The sequence below is a fragment of the Hippocampus bargibanti genome, linkage group LG20, assembly GCF_051943395.1.
Source record: "Hippocampus bargibanti isolate YZ-2025 linkage group LG20, ASM5194339v1, whole genome shotgun sequence".
Lineage (NCBI taxonomy): Eukaryota > Metazoa > Chordata > Actinopteri > Syngnathiformes > Syngnathidae > Hippocampus > Hippocampus bargibanti.
This window is the reverse complement of record NC_142753.1, coordinates 7508558-7521907: the sequence shown is the minus strand read 5'-3', so window position 1 is coordinate 7521907 and position 13350 is coordinate 7508558. Positions and strand designations below refer to the sequence as shown.

Below are 13350 nucleotides of genomic sequence, written 5' to 3'. Positions count from 1 at the left end.
CCAACTTTTTTTAATACAATTTGTCAAATACACCCTGCTCCTCCCTCCTGCCTATATTTTTGGGGTCCACCACCACCTTGCAAAATGTGATAAAAAAAAGTGGTTGTGTTCAGTGAGAAACATTTCACAAGCCGTCAACTTCCTGTCAAAATTATTTTCGTAAAACTGGAAACCGTTCGATCAGCGAATAGAAGACTAACTATTTACTTTGTGATTCACTCCGTGCGACATTAAAGATATGATAATAATAATAATAATAATAATAATAATAATAATATAATAATGATTATGAAAATGCCGATAATGCCGATAAAGACGAAAATAACAGTGATAACAATGATAACAATAATAACAATTTATATATTTATATAATAATTTACAAGCGCCTTTCAAATCACATAAGGACACTTTACAATTAAAAGAACAAGAAACACCAGAACAATACATGTTCACATCCGTTCCATCAAATGCACAGTTTCAATTCAACAACTGTGAAGGTCAAGAAGGGAATTCTCCGTCATGCAGTTTCTTCGGTTTTGATTGTGCCAACTCCTTTGGTACCGTGTCTCTGAACACATTGACTACGGTGAATGTAATGACTGTTCGCATAATGTTCAAACCTCCAGTGAGCTACTCGGGATTGAACTCATAGCTCACAGACAGTCCCAAGTTGCTCTTGTCGCGCAGCTGCACAGATTTTGTTTGAATACACAAACAGCAACGCTCCATAGACATTTGGAACTCTCAAAATATTACCTTATCCAACTCTAAATCTGATGATATACTTTAACAAAGACAGCTGGGGTTGCTTCCAGCACACCCGTGAGTCCATCACCCTTGTGTGGTTCATAAAATGGGTGAATAATTCATTGACTTAAATACCGAAATGTTATTTATTTACTGTCATTGGTTTATAGACTGAACGGCTCATTGAGAATATCTCTGACGGTTAATTTTAATGATGTTTTTCGTCTTTTTATTTCCTGAGTATGCAAATTTATACAATTTGGTGGATGCATTTACAGAGCGCCGGCAAAGTATTTTCAGTACGGTAATATGAAATGAAAAATGGATGGATTCATCTATCACAGACTATCACAGTCTTTATTCTTGGAAACCGAGCAGGTAAAGGGTCTCAACCGCAATTGGGTCAGTCAATACTTTCAGCAAACGGAACAATTTTCTTCAATGTCATCCTCAAAACCTAACACACACTATACATAACCTTGAGGTGTTCCTGTATGAGGTCATGTGATCAATGATTTTGTGCATCAATATGATTAATTCTGTTTGCGTGTGAAAATAATTACACAGAATGCAAATAAGCTTATATGATTGGTGACGCTGTCTTACAAAACCACAGGCTAAAGCGTCTGTAATATTTGTCACCCAAAATAGCACATATTTGAATGATACAAGAACGGATCATTTTCACACTATTAACGTGAGTGTGTTAGATCCATCCATTTCCTTAGCTGCCTCACTCTCAAACTGACTTTGAAATAGAGGCAAAACGGAGGCACAAAACATACCTTATTGTTTGTAAAAAATAGTACAGTGATACATGATCGAATATGTCATAATAATAAAAAATTAAGAATGCCGTATTGGGTTTGACTTTACAGTATTGTGATGTACTGAAACAGTGTAAAACTGGGCGATATAAAACATTTAAGTATTTCAAGATAGTATGAAAAAGAATTATTTTATTTAATATAATTTAATATTAATATTATAAGACATTTTTATATTAAATAATATTTCAACATTATTTTTATAATCTTTTTTTTCAGCGCGGACCGTATGCGGTGTAGCCCGTGCTCCGGGGAACTTTTTTTCTCAAACGCCGGAAGTAAATAAGGTGACATTTCGAGCAGTTTAACATTAGCGACACGAACACGTGTTTTTCTTCTAGTAATGAATTTTTAGACGTTTTTATTCATTCGTTCTCTCTTTCCCCTTCATAAAATCTTTCGAGAGCAAGGAACATAACGAAATGGCATCGTGGGGTTGCCGACTTCTCCAGCAGGGAACTCGTCTGATTTGTCACCGAGCAGCAGCTGAAAGGTGGCTAATGCTAATTGCTTTACCGTCTGCTTGTTGACTACTATTAATATCATGATGTATTTTATCATCGGCAGTTTTATTTTGATTTTCTCATAATACGTGTAAAATAGTGATGTGGTTTTTTTTTTCGTGGTGGTGGTGGGGGGGGGGGTCATCAACAATATGATTGTTTGCACTTGTGACGTTTTCCTGAAACTACTAAAACCTGGAGTCCTATGATAACTGTACATGCTCAGTAAATCACAAACCAATATGTTATTACTATATCCCATATATTTTCGAACAATGTTATACTTTCTTAAGCACTTTTACAATCCATATCATGTGGACAATAAGCACCCAGTTTTAATATATTAAAATCAACGACCCATCTCATTACATTTTGTTTTGATCGACTGCAATTTGCTGTCAGTAACAGCTAGGTCAAGTTTTGAACCATCTCCAACTGACCTGAATGTGGCTTTTCTTGCAGCTGCTTTAAGTCAGTAACTTGTGTCAGGACTTTGAGGAAGTGTACGTGGTTTGACGAGCACCTCACGGAAGAGAATCAACAATTCATGAGGAGAGAAACAGCCGAGGAATACAGAAAACAAACTGCGGACAAGCTCAACCCGTTAAAAGACGAACCGTGGCAGCGACATGAATGGACAGAAGGTGGCTATGTTCATCAAAATAAATTAATATGGACAACTATCATATAAAGCAGTCACAAAGTGCAAATATAAAAAAATATTTTATTTTCGGTCATTTTACCCCGTTCTCACTGTTTTTTTAAAACTTTGTTTGCATTAGGTAGTCGGAGAGTTGGACTGGTCGCAGTGAAGTTGGGTATGGCTCCTTTGTGGTCAAAAACTGGAGAAAGACATGTCGTCACTTTGCTGCAGGTAAATGGGAGCATATTTTGTAGTTGCATCACATTTTTGTCCCACATTAAAATGCATTTTCCATGTCTCAATGTTACCTGTGTGCTAATTGTAAAACCTGCTTCAGGTTCAAGACTGCCATGTGATACAGCACCTGTCGAAAGAAGATTATGATGGACGCACCGCCGCTCTCGTTGTAGGAGGAAAAAATGTATCGCCGTTCCATGTAAGAAACTTGTGTTTGTCATCGTAAAATATACATTCCGTAGGTCTTCATCCTGGACATATCCATTGCTCATTTTCTGGAATAAAACCGCAGGAGGTAATCGCAAAATAAGCTAGCTCCGATTAATAATTTTACATTATCGATATAACCGGACTATCGATATATCCGATCCTGCGGGCATGTAATTTTCTCCTTGAGTTCATAGAAATAGTATCGTAATAAGCAGTATTATCGATATAACCGATAGCGATATAACGAGACTTTACTGTATATGGATAAAGTTAGAAAATGCACCATTCATTGGGGGTGCGCCTTATACTCCAGTCTGCCTTATACGCCGGAAAATACGGTGATATATATTTTTTTCAGAAAGGGGCAAAATAAATAAATTAACTCATTCACTCCCACTCCATGTGCAAAAATGTGCCTACTCTAGTGCCAGGGTTTTTGTCATTTTCACTCAATTTGCAGGACCCACAGAATATTGAGTTTAATAATAATAATAATAATAATAATAAATTGGGCAATCAGGCCAGTCGTCAGTCAAGACAATAGAAGCAATCAGTGGAGCAATCAGTGGAGCTGCAGGAATTGGTCCTCTGCTCCCCCCAACCTGAGAGCAGGGACCAATCATGGCAGAGTCCGGCACCGCCACGTCTGGACAGTACGGATATATATATATATATATATATATATATATATATATATATATATATATATATATATATATATATATATATATATATATATATATATATCTCTGTACTGTCCAGTACAGATGACGGCTGCAGAAACCTTTTCATCACTCATCATCATGATAATAATAATACTTTTAGGACTACATAAACATATACAGTGATACCTCGGTTTACAAACCCCTTGCCTTATGAATTTTTCGGCTTACGGACGTTAAATTAATGAAAGTTTTACCTTGGCATACAAACTATTTTTTTGGGGTTTACAGAAAGAGAGTGAAGCCGTTCTCCAAAAAGAAAATGGCTGCTGACTTATTATCCAGTAAAGTTTATTTCTTTAATTATAATACCATAGCCATTCATACCATTTATTATACATAAAATAAGGTATCGTTGGTGTAGTTTTAAGGCTTAGAAAATTAGAAAGTAGAGAATTGTGTTTTATGGGGACACGGGAATGGAATATTTTCATTTTAATGGTTTCCTATGGGAAATTAATTTTTGGGATACACAATTTTCACCTTACACACTCTGTCTAGGACCCAATTAAATTCGTAAGCCAATGTATCAGTGTGATCCAGTGCACCTTACATATTGAAAAGGTTTGAAATACACCATTCATTGGGATCGCGCCTTATACTACGATGCGCCTCATCCACTGGAAAATATGGTATTCCCTTTCCGGTTTGTGTATTGATATGTTATATATTCCTTTTTAACCTTTACAAATTGAATTACATTGATTTTTAAACCGACGACAACATGAAAGGTGATTTCACATTATTTCACGTCGCCGTACAAAATCCATCAGAGAAGTCGCGGCTCATTAGCATTCGACGCTAACTCATTTCATCCCGTGATCTCCACATCATGAATGTCTTCTGCACTTTGATTGACGGCGTAATAATAACATTGCTCGGCCGTAATGCACCAAGGCAGCACATTGTTCCTTATTACGGTTCTCGCCACATATCAGCAGCATGAGGAAATCATATTTGCGTTATGGAAATAGAACTTGATGATTGAATTGAGCTCCGATTGGGACTTAGCTTATCTATATATATATATATATTTTTTTTTTTTATGACTGCACTTCTACAGACGGGAAATTAAAGTCGCCCAGTCGCCATCCGTGGGTGGATGGATGAAGTGTGTTAAATACTGAAAGCACTTTACGAGCACGAGGTAGCGTTTGACTCGAAGCAGGCTAACTCTAGAGCTAGCACGTCATCGTCATTCATTGCGTGGACGTGTCTGCAGGTGTGCGTTTCAATCTGCCCCCGCCTATGTCTTATTTCATCCCAGGTGTGTAAAAGTAATTGAAGCTCAATAGATTTTACAGCTGCTTTGTCCCGCCGCCGCTGACATCCGTCGTTCATCTGGATGCTGACTTTAACGATGTTAATAAACTCGAAGGTGACTCAGATTCACTTATGTGAGCAACGCCAAGTGCTCCGGTGACAGCGCTTTATTGACCTTGCCGCTTCCGCCCGCCCCAAGGAAAACGATGTGGTTCTGATTGAGAATAGACAGAATGGAAGTTATCATATTTGAAAGTTTCATGCTGTTGTATGATTCGTTGGCGGAACGCAAGGCCCGCAATGGAAGCACGGTAAATCTGGGGACAATCTGAGTTAGCATATTGAAATGTTTCATGCTGTTGTATGATTAGTTGGCGGAACGCAAGGCCCACAATGGAAGCACGGAAAATCTGGGGGTCAATCTGAGATGGAGAAGATCTGGCCTGGGACTAATTTAGGACTTGGTAAACTCCTGCACAGGAAGAGCTAATTAACCAGGTTACTTGCTAGTAGTAAAAGGCAATCTTCATGTGTTCGAGCCTTTGTTTTACAGTGTCCGAGCGAACATCTCTGACAGTTTCCGAGCGTCTTCTCTCCTTCGCTGTGAGCTTTATCGCTTGTCATTGTCTTATCAACAATGACTTTATTGTCTTTTCTTTTTTCCTCTCTTCACTTCTTTTTATTTATTTGGCTCTCCAGCTGTCTATCTGGCTGGCTATCTAGCTAGCTACCTAGCTGGCTATATATTTGCTATCTAGCTAGTTATCTATTTGCTATCTATTAGCTGGCTATATATTAGCTATCTAGCTGGCTATTAGCTGTCTATCCTGCTAGCTATTTAGCTAGTAAGCTAGCTATTTCTTTTTTCCTCTCTTGGCTTCTTTTTATTTATCTGGCTCTCCAGCTGTCTATCTCGCTGGCTATCTAGCTAGCTACCTAGCTGGCTATATATTTGCTATCTAGCTAGTTATCTATTTGCTATCTATTAGCTGTCTAGCTGGCTATATTAGCTATCTAGCTAGCTATTAGATATCTATCTTGCTAGCTATCTAGCTGGCAAGCTAGCTATTTCTTTTTTCCTATTCACTTCTTTTTATTTATCTGGCTATCCAGCTGTCTATCTGGCTGAATATCTAGCTAGCTACCTAGCTGGCAATATATTTGCTATCTAGCTAGCTATCTCTTTACTATCTATTAGCTGTCAACCTGGCTATTTAGCTGGCTATATATTAGCTATCTAGCTGGCTATTAGCTATCTATCTGGCTAGCTATTAGCTATATATTAGCTAGCTTTCTACCTATTTGAGTTACTTCCAGGTTGAGTGAACGCTGGTGCGTGTGGCTTCCGCTGCTTACCCACAGAAAAACTTATTCTGTGACTGGAAAGTGACCTTGAGAGTTTTGAAAGGCGCTTATAAATGAAATGTATTATTATTAATTATATAATACATAATATATTAATAATATTATAATTAATTTCTCCACTGTGAGACTAATAAAGGCATATCCAATCCATTATTATTATTATTATTATTATTATTATTATTATTATTATCAGCCCCTTTTGAACTCTCTTCACACAGAGTTATCGGATGTGTTTGTCGGAATAAAACATACTTGGCAGGCTGATTCTCAGGCAACAGAAGGGGAGAAAGAAAGCGTTTTGGAGTGACTAGCTTGGCAGAGGCGAACGCGGGCAAATGTCAAGACACGTTGCCAAGTGTGTGCGTGGGTGCGCGGACTTGGCTCCCACACGGTTTTAACAGGCCCGCTGTCAGATTTAAAATGCCAGCATCTCACTGCCGGTTCTTCTTCATTGCTTTATTCCCCCTCTACGCCACCCCTTTTCTTCACATCTCTTAACATTCCCTTTTTTTGTGTGTATGCCTTTCTATCCACTTTGACTGACAGCGATCCGAAAAGCGAATGGAGATGTACATGAATGCCGGAGTGCCTATGAAACAGAAAATCACCACCTTCAAAGTCTCGGACAATGCTATTATTAAACCAGGTACGCACATATTCAATTTGTGATGAGCTTAAAGGACAACCGACGCTGCCGTACAAGTTGTGTCCCTAATTTGTAAAATCACTTCAAATGACTTCTACTGAGCGTATTTTACAAGGATTCCACTGCATATAGCTATATTTTATGTTTTAAGACTCGCGCTGAATATTCAGGAAGTCTTGTTTTCGACTTGGTGACGATTCCTGACGTGCGTGACGTCACGTCAGGAACGCCCCTGACCGGGAAAGCCACACACAATGCATTTTGGGTACTTTCTTTGGTCTGAAAACATCGTGTTGATCCGTGATGGTGAAATTAGAAGGAAAACACATAAATAACACGATGGTGAATTGTTGTGTGTTGCACCAAGACTACTATTTGATACTAGTTGACACAAATTCCCAGCAGACAAATCAGCCCATTTCCAACGGAGCTTGGGCGCCATCTTGTGCATTTTCGGGGAGCTACTTTGGAGTCCAGACGCTTCAAAATGACACGGAAGGACTTCTTTAATCGATTGCAAACATGTATGCTTTCCTCTTCAGAACTATTTGAATCCTATTCATAACTGGATGCGTAACAAGAAAGCATCTTCTCCGAATCTGCAGCCATTGTGTTGATTCTAGAGCAAGGCAAGATATCCTGGCGTGACGTCACGAACAAGGGGGCGACATTCTGAAACTCGCCATTTCCAACGTCATTTTGAAATAGTTTTGGGACACTTTAAGTCATTTTTATTGGTGTTTTGCATTTGACAAAAAATATCAGCCTGTGTGTTTTGGGTGTTTTGGATGCTCTAAAACGTTTTTCTGATGTCAGTTAGGAAACAAAAAAATGGTGTCGGTTGTCCTTTAATGCAACTTTGGTTTTCCCAAAGGCGTCTGAGTAATTATGCTTCCGTGTATGTGGGCAGGCACCCCGTTGTATGCTGCGCATTTCCGCCCAGGCCAATATGTGGACATCACAGCCAAATCGTAAGCTCTCCTCTTCCCTCATGAAATTTCCTCCTTGGGTTCTTGCAAATTTTTCTTCCATATGTTGTATTTTGCGGCGAGTGATTAGCACCCCGTGCAGAGGTCGCAAATTCAAGACCCGGTCCGGCCACCCTGTGCGGAGTTTGCAATGTTCTCCCTGTGTGGGTTTTTTTTGCATTCATGGCTGCTTTGAAGTCAGACGTTGACTACATCGCGCAATACAATTTTCAAACCGATAGGTTTAGCATCAAGTGTTAGCATTAGGCCCGATGTTAACTCATTCACTGCCAATCACAAATTAATTCGGGTATTGAAAGTATGATGTAGAGTGCCATTCCCAAATTTTTCCGTTTTTTTTTTTTTTTTTTTTTTTTTCTTCTTCATGCTTGGGTGCTGATTAAGCGCTGGTCAGATCTATGTTTTTCCCTTCCACGAGGGGACAGCGTTTGCCATTTTCCGTTGTTGTTAAAGCGCTATATAAATCAATACAAGTGCGTAATCCCAGGACTAGCTGGCTAGCTAGCTATCTATTAGCTATATATCTAGCTAGCTAGCTGTATTGCTAGATAGCTGTGTAGCTGGCTAGCTGTATATCTTTCTAGTTGGCCGTCTAGCTAGCTATCTATTGGCTATCAGCTAGCTAGGTAGTTTTTTATCTATTTGAGTTACATCTGGGTTGAGTGAACGCTGGCATGTGTGGCTGCCACTGCTCACCCACAGAAAAATTGATCCTGTGACGTTGAGAGTTGTGAAAGGTGCTTATAAATCACATGTATTATTTTTATTATTATTAGTAGTAGTATTAGTAGTAGTAGTATTACTATTATTAGTATATATATCAATACATATGTATTTTATAGTATTTTTTACACCTGCCCCCATTTCAAGCTCAAATAACTCCATACCCATCTAATTTACGAATTAACTCTTTTTTTCTGATGAAGGAAGCCAGTCTAAAGCTTCTAACGCTGTCTCGAATGTTTATGTAATCCTCCAACTCAATATTCTGGATGTCCTGCAATTTGAGTAAAAATGACAACAACCCTGGCACTGGAGTGGACACATTTTTGCACACGTCTGGCAGTTAATGAGTTAACACTAAATACTCTCAACGTTGAAGACCTTTGACTTCCCGGTGAGGTGTAATCTAGCAATTTTGTGTCCTGGATGTGTGTGCGTGCACCTGCGGCTAGTATTGGTAAAGGTTTTCAGGGCGTGATGAAACGTTGGGGGTTCAAAGGTCAGCCAGCCTCCCACGGACAAACCAAAACACATCGCAGACCAGGAGCTTCTGGACCCGGAGTAAGAAGTGACACCCACACATCCCGAAATGCTCGCCAAATAAGCAGTGACGGCTCATTAAATTCTGTTCATTTGTGGCATGAATCTTCTATCAGAATCCAGGCAAAGTTTTTAAAGGGAAAAAGATGCCAGGAAGAATGGGCAACGTTTACGTCACAGCTCACGGACTGAAGGTGAATGCTAGAACGTGGGGCGTCCATTGACCTTGACGATCCTCAATGGCAATTTCAGCGCAATCATTTTCTAATTTTATCCCACCTCCCTTCCAGATCTGGAGAGTCAATACCAAGCACAACGTGTTGTACGTTAACGGTTCCGTCCCTGGACACAGGAACTGCTTACTGAAGGTAAAAAAAAAAAACACCCAAAAAATTAACTTTGCAAAAAACGGTCGACCCCACGGGTGGTTGCCGCGGGAAACGGCGATGGGTGACCTTGCACCTCGAACGGAACGTCTCACCTGGACGGCAACTGTGATTCATCCTCGTTGACATTGTTGCTATATCAGCATTGTGCATGTATGTGCAAGGACGGGTAAGGGGGGCCAAGGAGGAGCGGGGGGGGGTGCGCTTTAATGATCTTTGTGATATCCACACCATCCATCTCCATACTCGACGTGCGCAGCCTATTATTTGTTTTGCAGACAAGCAATAATGAATACAAATGTGCTTAGCTTTTCACCTCGTTCATCCTTCTGAAGTGTGGATGCGCAACGGTGGCACTGGTGTGCATCCACAACAGTGCCAGGGTTTTTGTCATTTTCACTCAAATTACAGGGCTCACAGAATATTGAGTTTTAGGACGACATAAATATTCAATACAGCGTTAGAAACCTTTGCCACTCTTCTGTCATCAGCAGAAAAAAATGAGATAATTCCAAAGTAAAATGCGTCTGGAGTTATGTGAGCTTGAAATGGGGGCAGCTGTACAAAGTACAATGTAATACATACATATTGGTTTATATCATGCTTTAACAACAGCTGAAGCTGTAACGAAGCACTAACATGGAAAAAAGGCAAATGCAGCTCCCTCGTGGGAGGGAAAAACATTGCAAGAGGTCTGACCAGTGCTTTACCCCCCGCAAGAAAAAAACAAAACCCGAACAAAATCGGGAAATGGCGCTCTATGTCAGGCTTTTCAATACATTTGGGAATGGCAGTAAATGAGTGAAATGTTTTTTTTTTCAGGCAGAGGCTAAACTGGGTGAATTTATGTATTTTTTTTTTCCAAGTTAGTTATTTTGTGGACAAAATTTCTCATCCTCAATTATATTTATACAAAATAAGGGTTGATTGATTAACTCATTCACTGCCATTCACAAATTTATTCTAAAATTGAAAATATGATGTGGAGCGCCATTCCCGAATTTGTTTGGATTTTGTTTTTTCATGCTTGGGTGCTAATAAAGCGCTGGCCATGGCCTCTGGGAATGTTTTTTCTTTTCCACAAGGGGACAGCTTTTCCCTTTTTAACCATGTTAGCGCTTTGTTTCAGCTTCAGCTGTTGTTCAAGCGCTATATAAACCAATATGAATGTATTGCATTGTATTTAGAACAGCCGTCCTTATTTCAAGCTTATATAACTCCAGCCCCATATAACTTAGGAATTAACTCTTTTTTTCTGATTAATAATAATAATATATATTCATTTATAAGCGCCTTTCAAAACACTCAAGATCACTTTACAGTCACAGGATCAGTTTTTCCTGCGGGTGAGCAGCGGCAGCCACATGCGCCAGCGTTCACTCAACCCAGAAGTAACTCAAATAGATAAAAAAACTAGCTAGCTAGCTAAAAGATACCTAATGGATAGACAGCTAGCTAACTAGCTAGATAACCATATAGCTAATAAATATCCAGCTACATAGCTAGCTAGCCAGCCAGATAGCTAATAAATAGCAAATGGATATCAAATAGATAGCGAGCTAGACAAAAGTAGAGAGTCTAAAGTTTCTTAACGCTGTATTGAATGTTTATATAGTCCTAAAACGTAATGTTCTGTGGGTCCTGCAATTTGAGTGAAAATGACAAAAACCCTGGCACTAGAGTGGACAATTTTTTTTGCACATCATCTGGCAGTGAATGAAAATTACCTCACATAGCCTGCATAAAAAAAAAAGATGAACAACAATCTGTGTGTGTTTTTGTATATGTTCCAGGTGAGGGATACCACACTGCCAAACCGGTTGTCCACCCTACGCAGCCCTCCTTTCCCCACCTTCTTCACGGAGGAGGAAGGTGACATTGCAGAAGACCTCTACGACGACGACATGTTCGTTCACACGGAGGCATCATTGTCGCTCACCTGACTACACACAGGCGCATGCACGCCCGCCGCTTGTTATTGTCACGCTCCAATAAAAGTGTAACTCGATTAAACCTCTTGTGTTTCCTTCCTCTAAAAAAAAAACCCATGGCGAAGACAAGTGTTGTCGCCGGAGGATCGCCAAACGGAGAGAATGAAAGATATCAGCAAAGGTGACGGCGTGGAAGGGGATGTTTTGCTTTCTTTTACAGAGCTGACTGGAGTGACTAGCAGACGGCTGGAAAATGATATGCCCGCATCGAAGCCATGGAAGTCGGCGGCACAAAGGGAGTTCTAAACCGGGGAAGGACAAAGGGCAAAAGGTGAGCCACGGGGAAGGGTGGAAGCTGACAAAGGTTTGACATTTGCGCTTAAGAGGATAAACGAGGACATTTATGTTACAGCGGGAGGCAGCCGGTGCTTAAGTGCGCCCTCGTGGTTGCGTTTGGCGATATTCAAATGAGTTAAAATCCAGCTGGGACTCTGGTACTTCCTCCTTTGCACTGTGGGGAATTGCACTGTTTTCCCATTTTTTTCAAATGGGAATAAGTGCTCTCCAAATGATGCTTATAGGACAACCGACACCATTTTTTTGTTTCTTAACTGACATCAGAAAAACGTTTTATATCATCTAAAATACCCCAAACATGCAGGCTGATATTTTTAGTCAAATGCAAAACACCAATAAAAATGAGTTAAAGTGTCCCAAAACTACTTCAAAATGACCCCAGAGATGGCGAGTTTCATGAGGTCCCGCCCCCTTGTTCGTGACGTCACGCCAAGACGTCTTGTCTTGCTCGAGAATCAAAACAATGGCTTCAGATTTGGAGAAGATGCTTTCTTGTTACTCATCCAGTTATGAATATGATTCAAATAGTTCTGAAGAGGAAAGCATACATGTTTGCAATCGATTAAAGAAGTCCTTCCGGATCATTTTGAGGCGTCGGCACTCCAATGTGGTGTCCCAGAAAATGCACAAGATGGCGCCCAAGCGCCGTTGGAAATGGGCTGATTTGTCTGCTGGGAATTTGTGTCAACTAGTATCAAATAGTAGTCTTGGAGGAGGCAGCATTGTTAGGGTTTTGTTTTTCCAATAAAGCACTAGTCAGACCTCTAGCAATGTTTTCCCTTCCATGAGGAGGCAGCATTTGCCTTTTGTACAGCCGCCCCCATATAACTCCAGACTCATATAGCTTAGGAATTAACTCATTGAATGCCATTCACGAATTTATTCAGGAATTGAAAACATGACAGAGCGCGGGCGGTCCTGGTCCCCATTAACCATGAAAAACGAGGGATTGTTGTATTTGATGTATGTTTTATGTGACAGTAGACAGCCACTAAGTAAAGTCGGAAAGCGATGGTGACTGTTTTATGATGCTTTGGTCATGAAATAAAAAGGATGCACGCGACTGGATGAGACCCCACCAGATAGAAAATACAAAAACAGATTAAAACAGAGATACAGTGTCAAGTGGGTCCCGCAGTTGATGGCTCCAAAAGGCAGCAGGCGGCACTTTGAAATGCTAATGTTGTCATTTGAACATCCTGTTAGGTACATCGTGTAATCAGGCTCTTGTTCGCTGTCCTCCGCGCTTTATCGGCACCCC

At 40.1% G+C, this 13350-nt stretch overlaps 1 protein-coding gene across 1 annotated transcript in view; it reads left to right on the top strand.

Moving 5' to 3' along the window:
* The first annotated feature begins 1847 nt into the window (after positions 1-1847).
* Positions 1848-13350, top strand: part of mrpl3 (mitochondrial ribosomal protein L3) — a 14204-nt gene continuing 2701 nt past the window's right edge. The window contains exons 1-10 of the mRNA XM_089023677.1: positions 1848-2067; positions 2540-2721; positions 2860-2951; positions 3058-3156; positions 7064-7163; positions 8074-8134; positions 9328-9436; positions 9532-9609; positions 9706-9783; positions 11595-12063. Coding sequence (XP_088879803.1) covers positions 1997-2067; positions 2540-2721; positions 2860-2951; positions 3058-3156; positions 7064-7163; positions 8074-8134; positions 9328-9436; positions 9532-9609; positions 9706-9783; positions 11595-11744 — 1020 coding nt within the window. The 5' untranslated portion in view covers positions 1848-1996 and the 3' untranslated portion in view covers positions 11745-12063. The remainder of the gene's footprint in view (positions 2068-2539; positions 2722-2859; positions 2952-3057; positions 3157-7063; positions 7164-8073; positions 8135-9327; positions 9437-9531; positions 9610-9705; positions 9784-11594; positions 12064-13350) is intronic.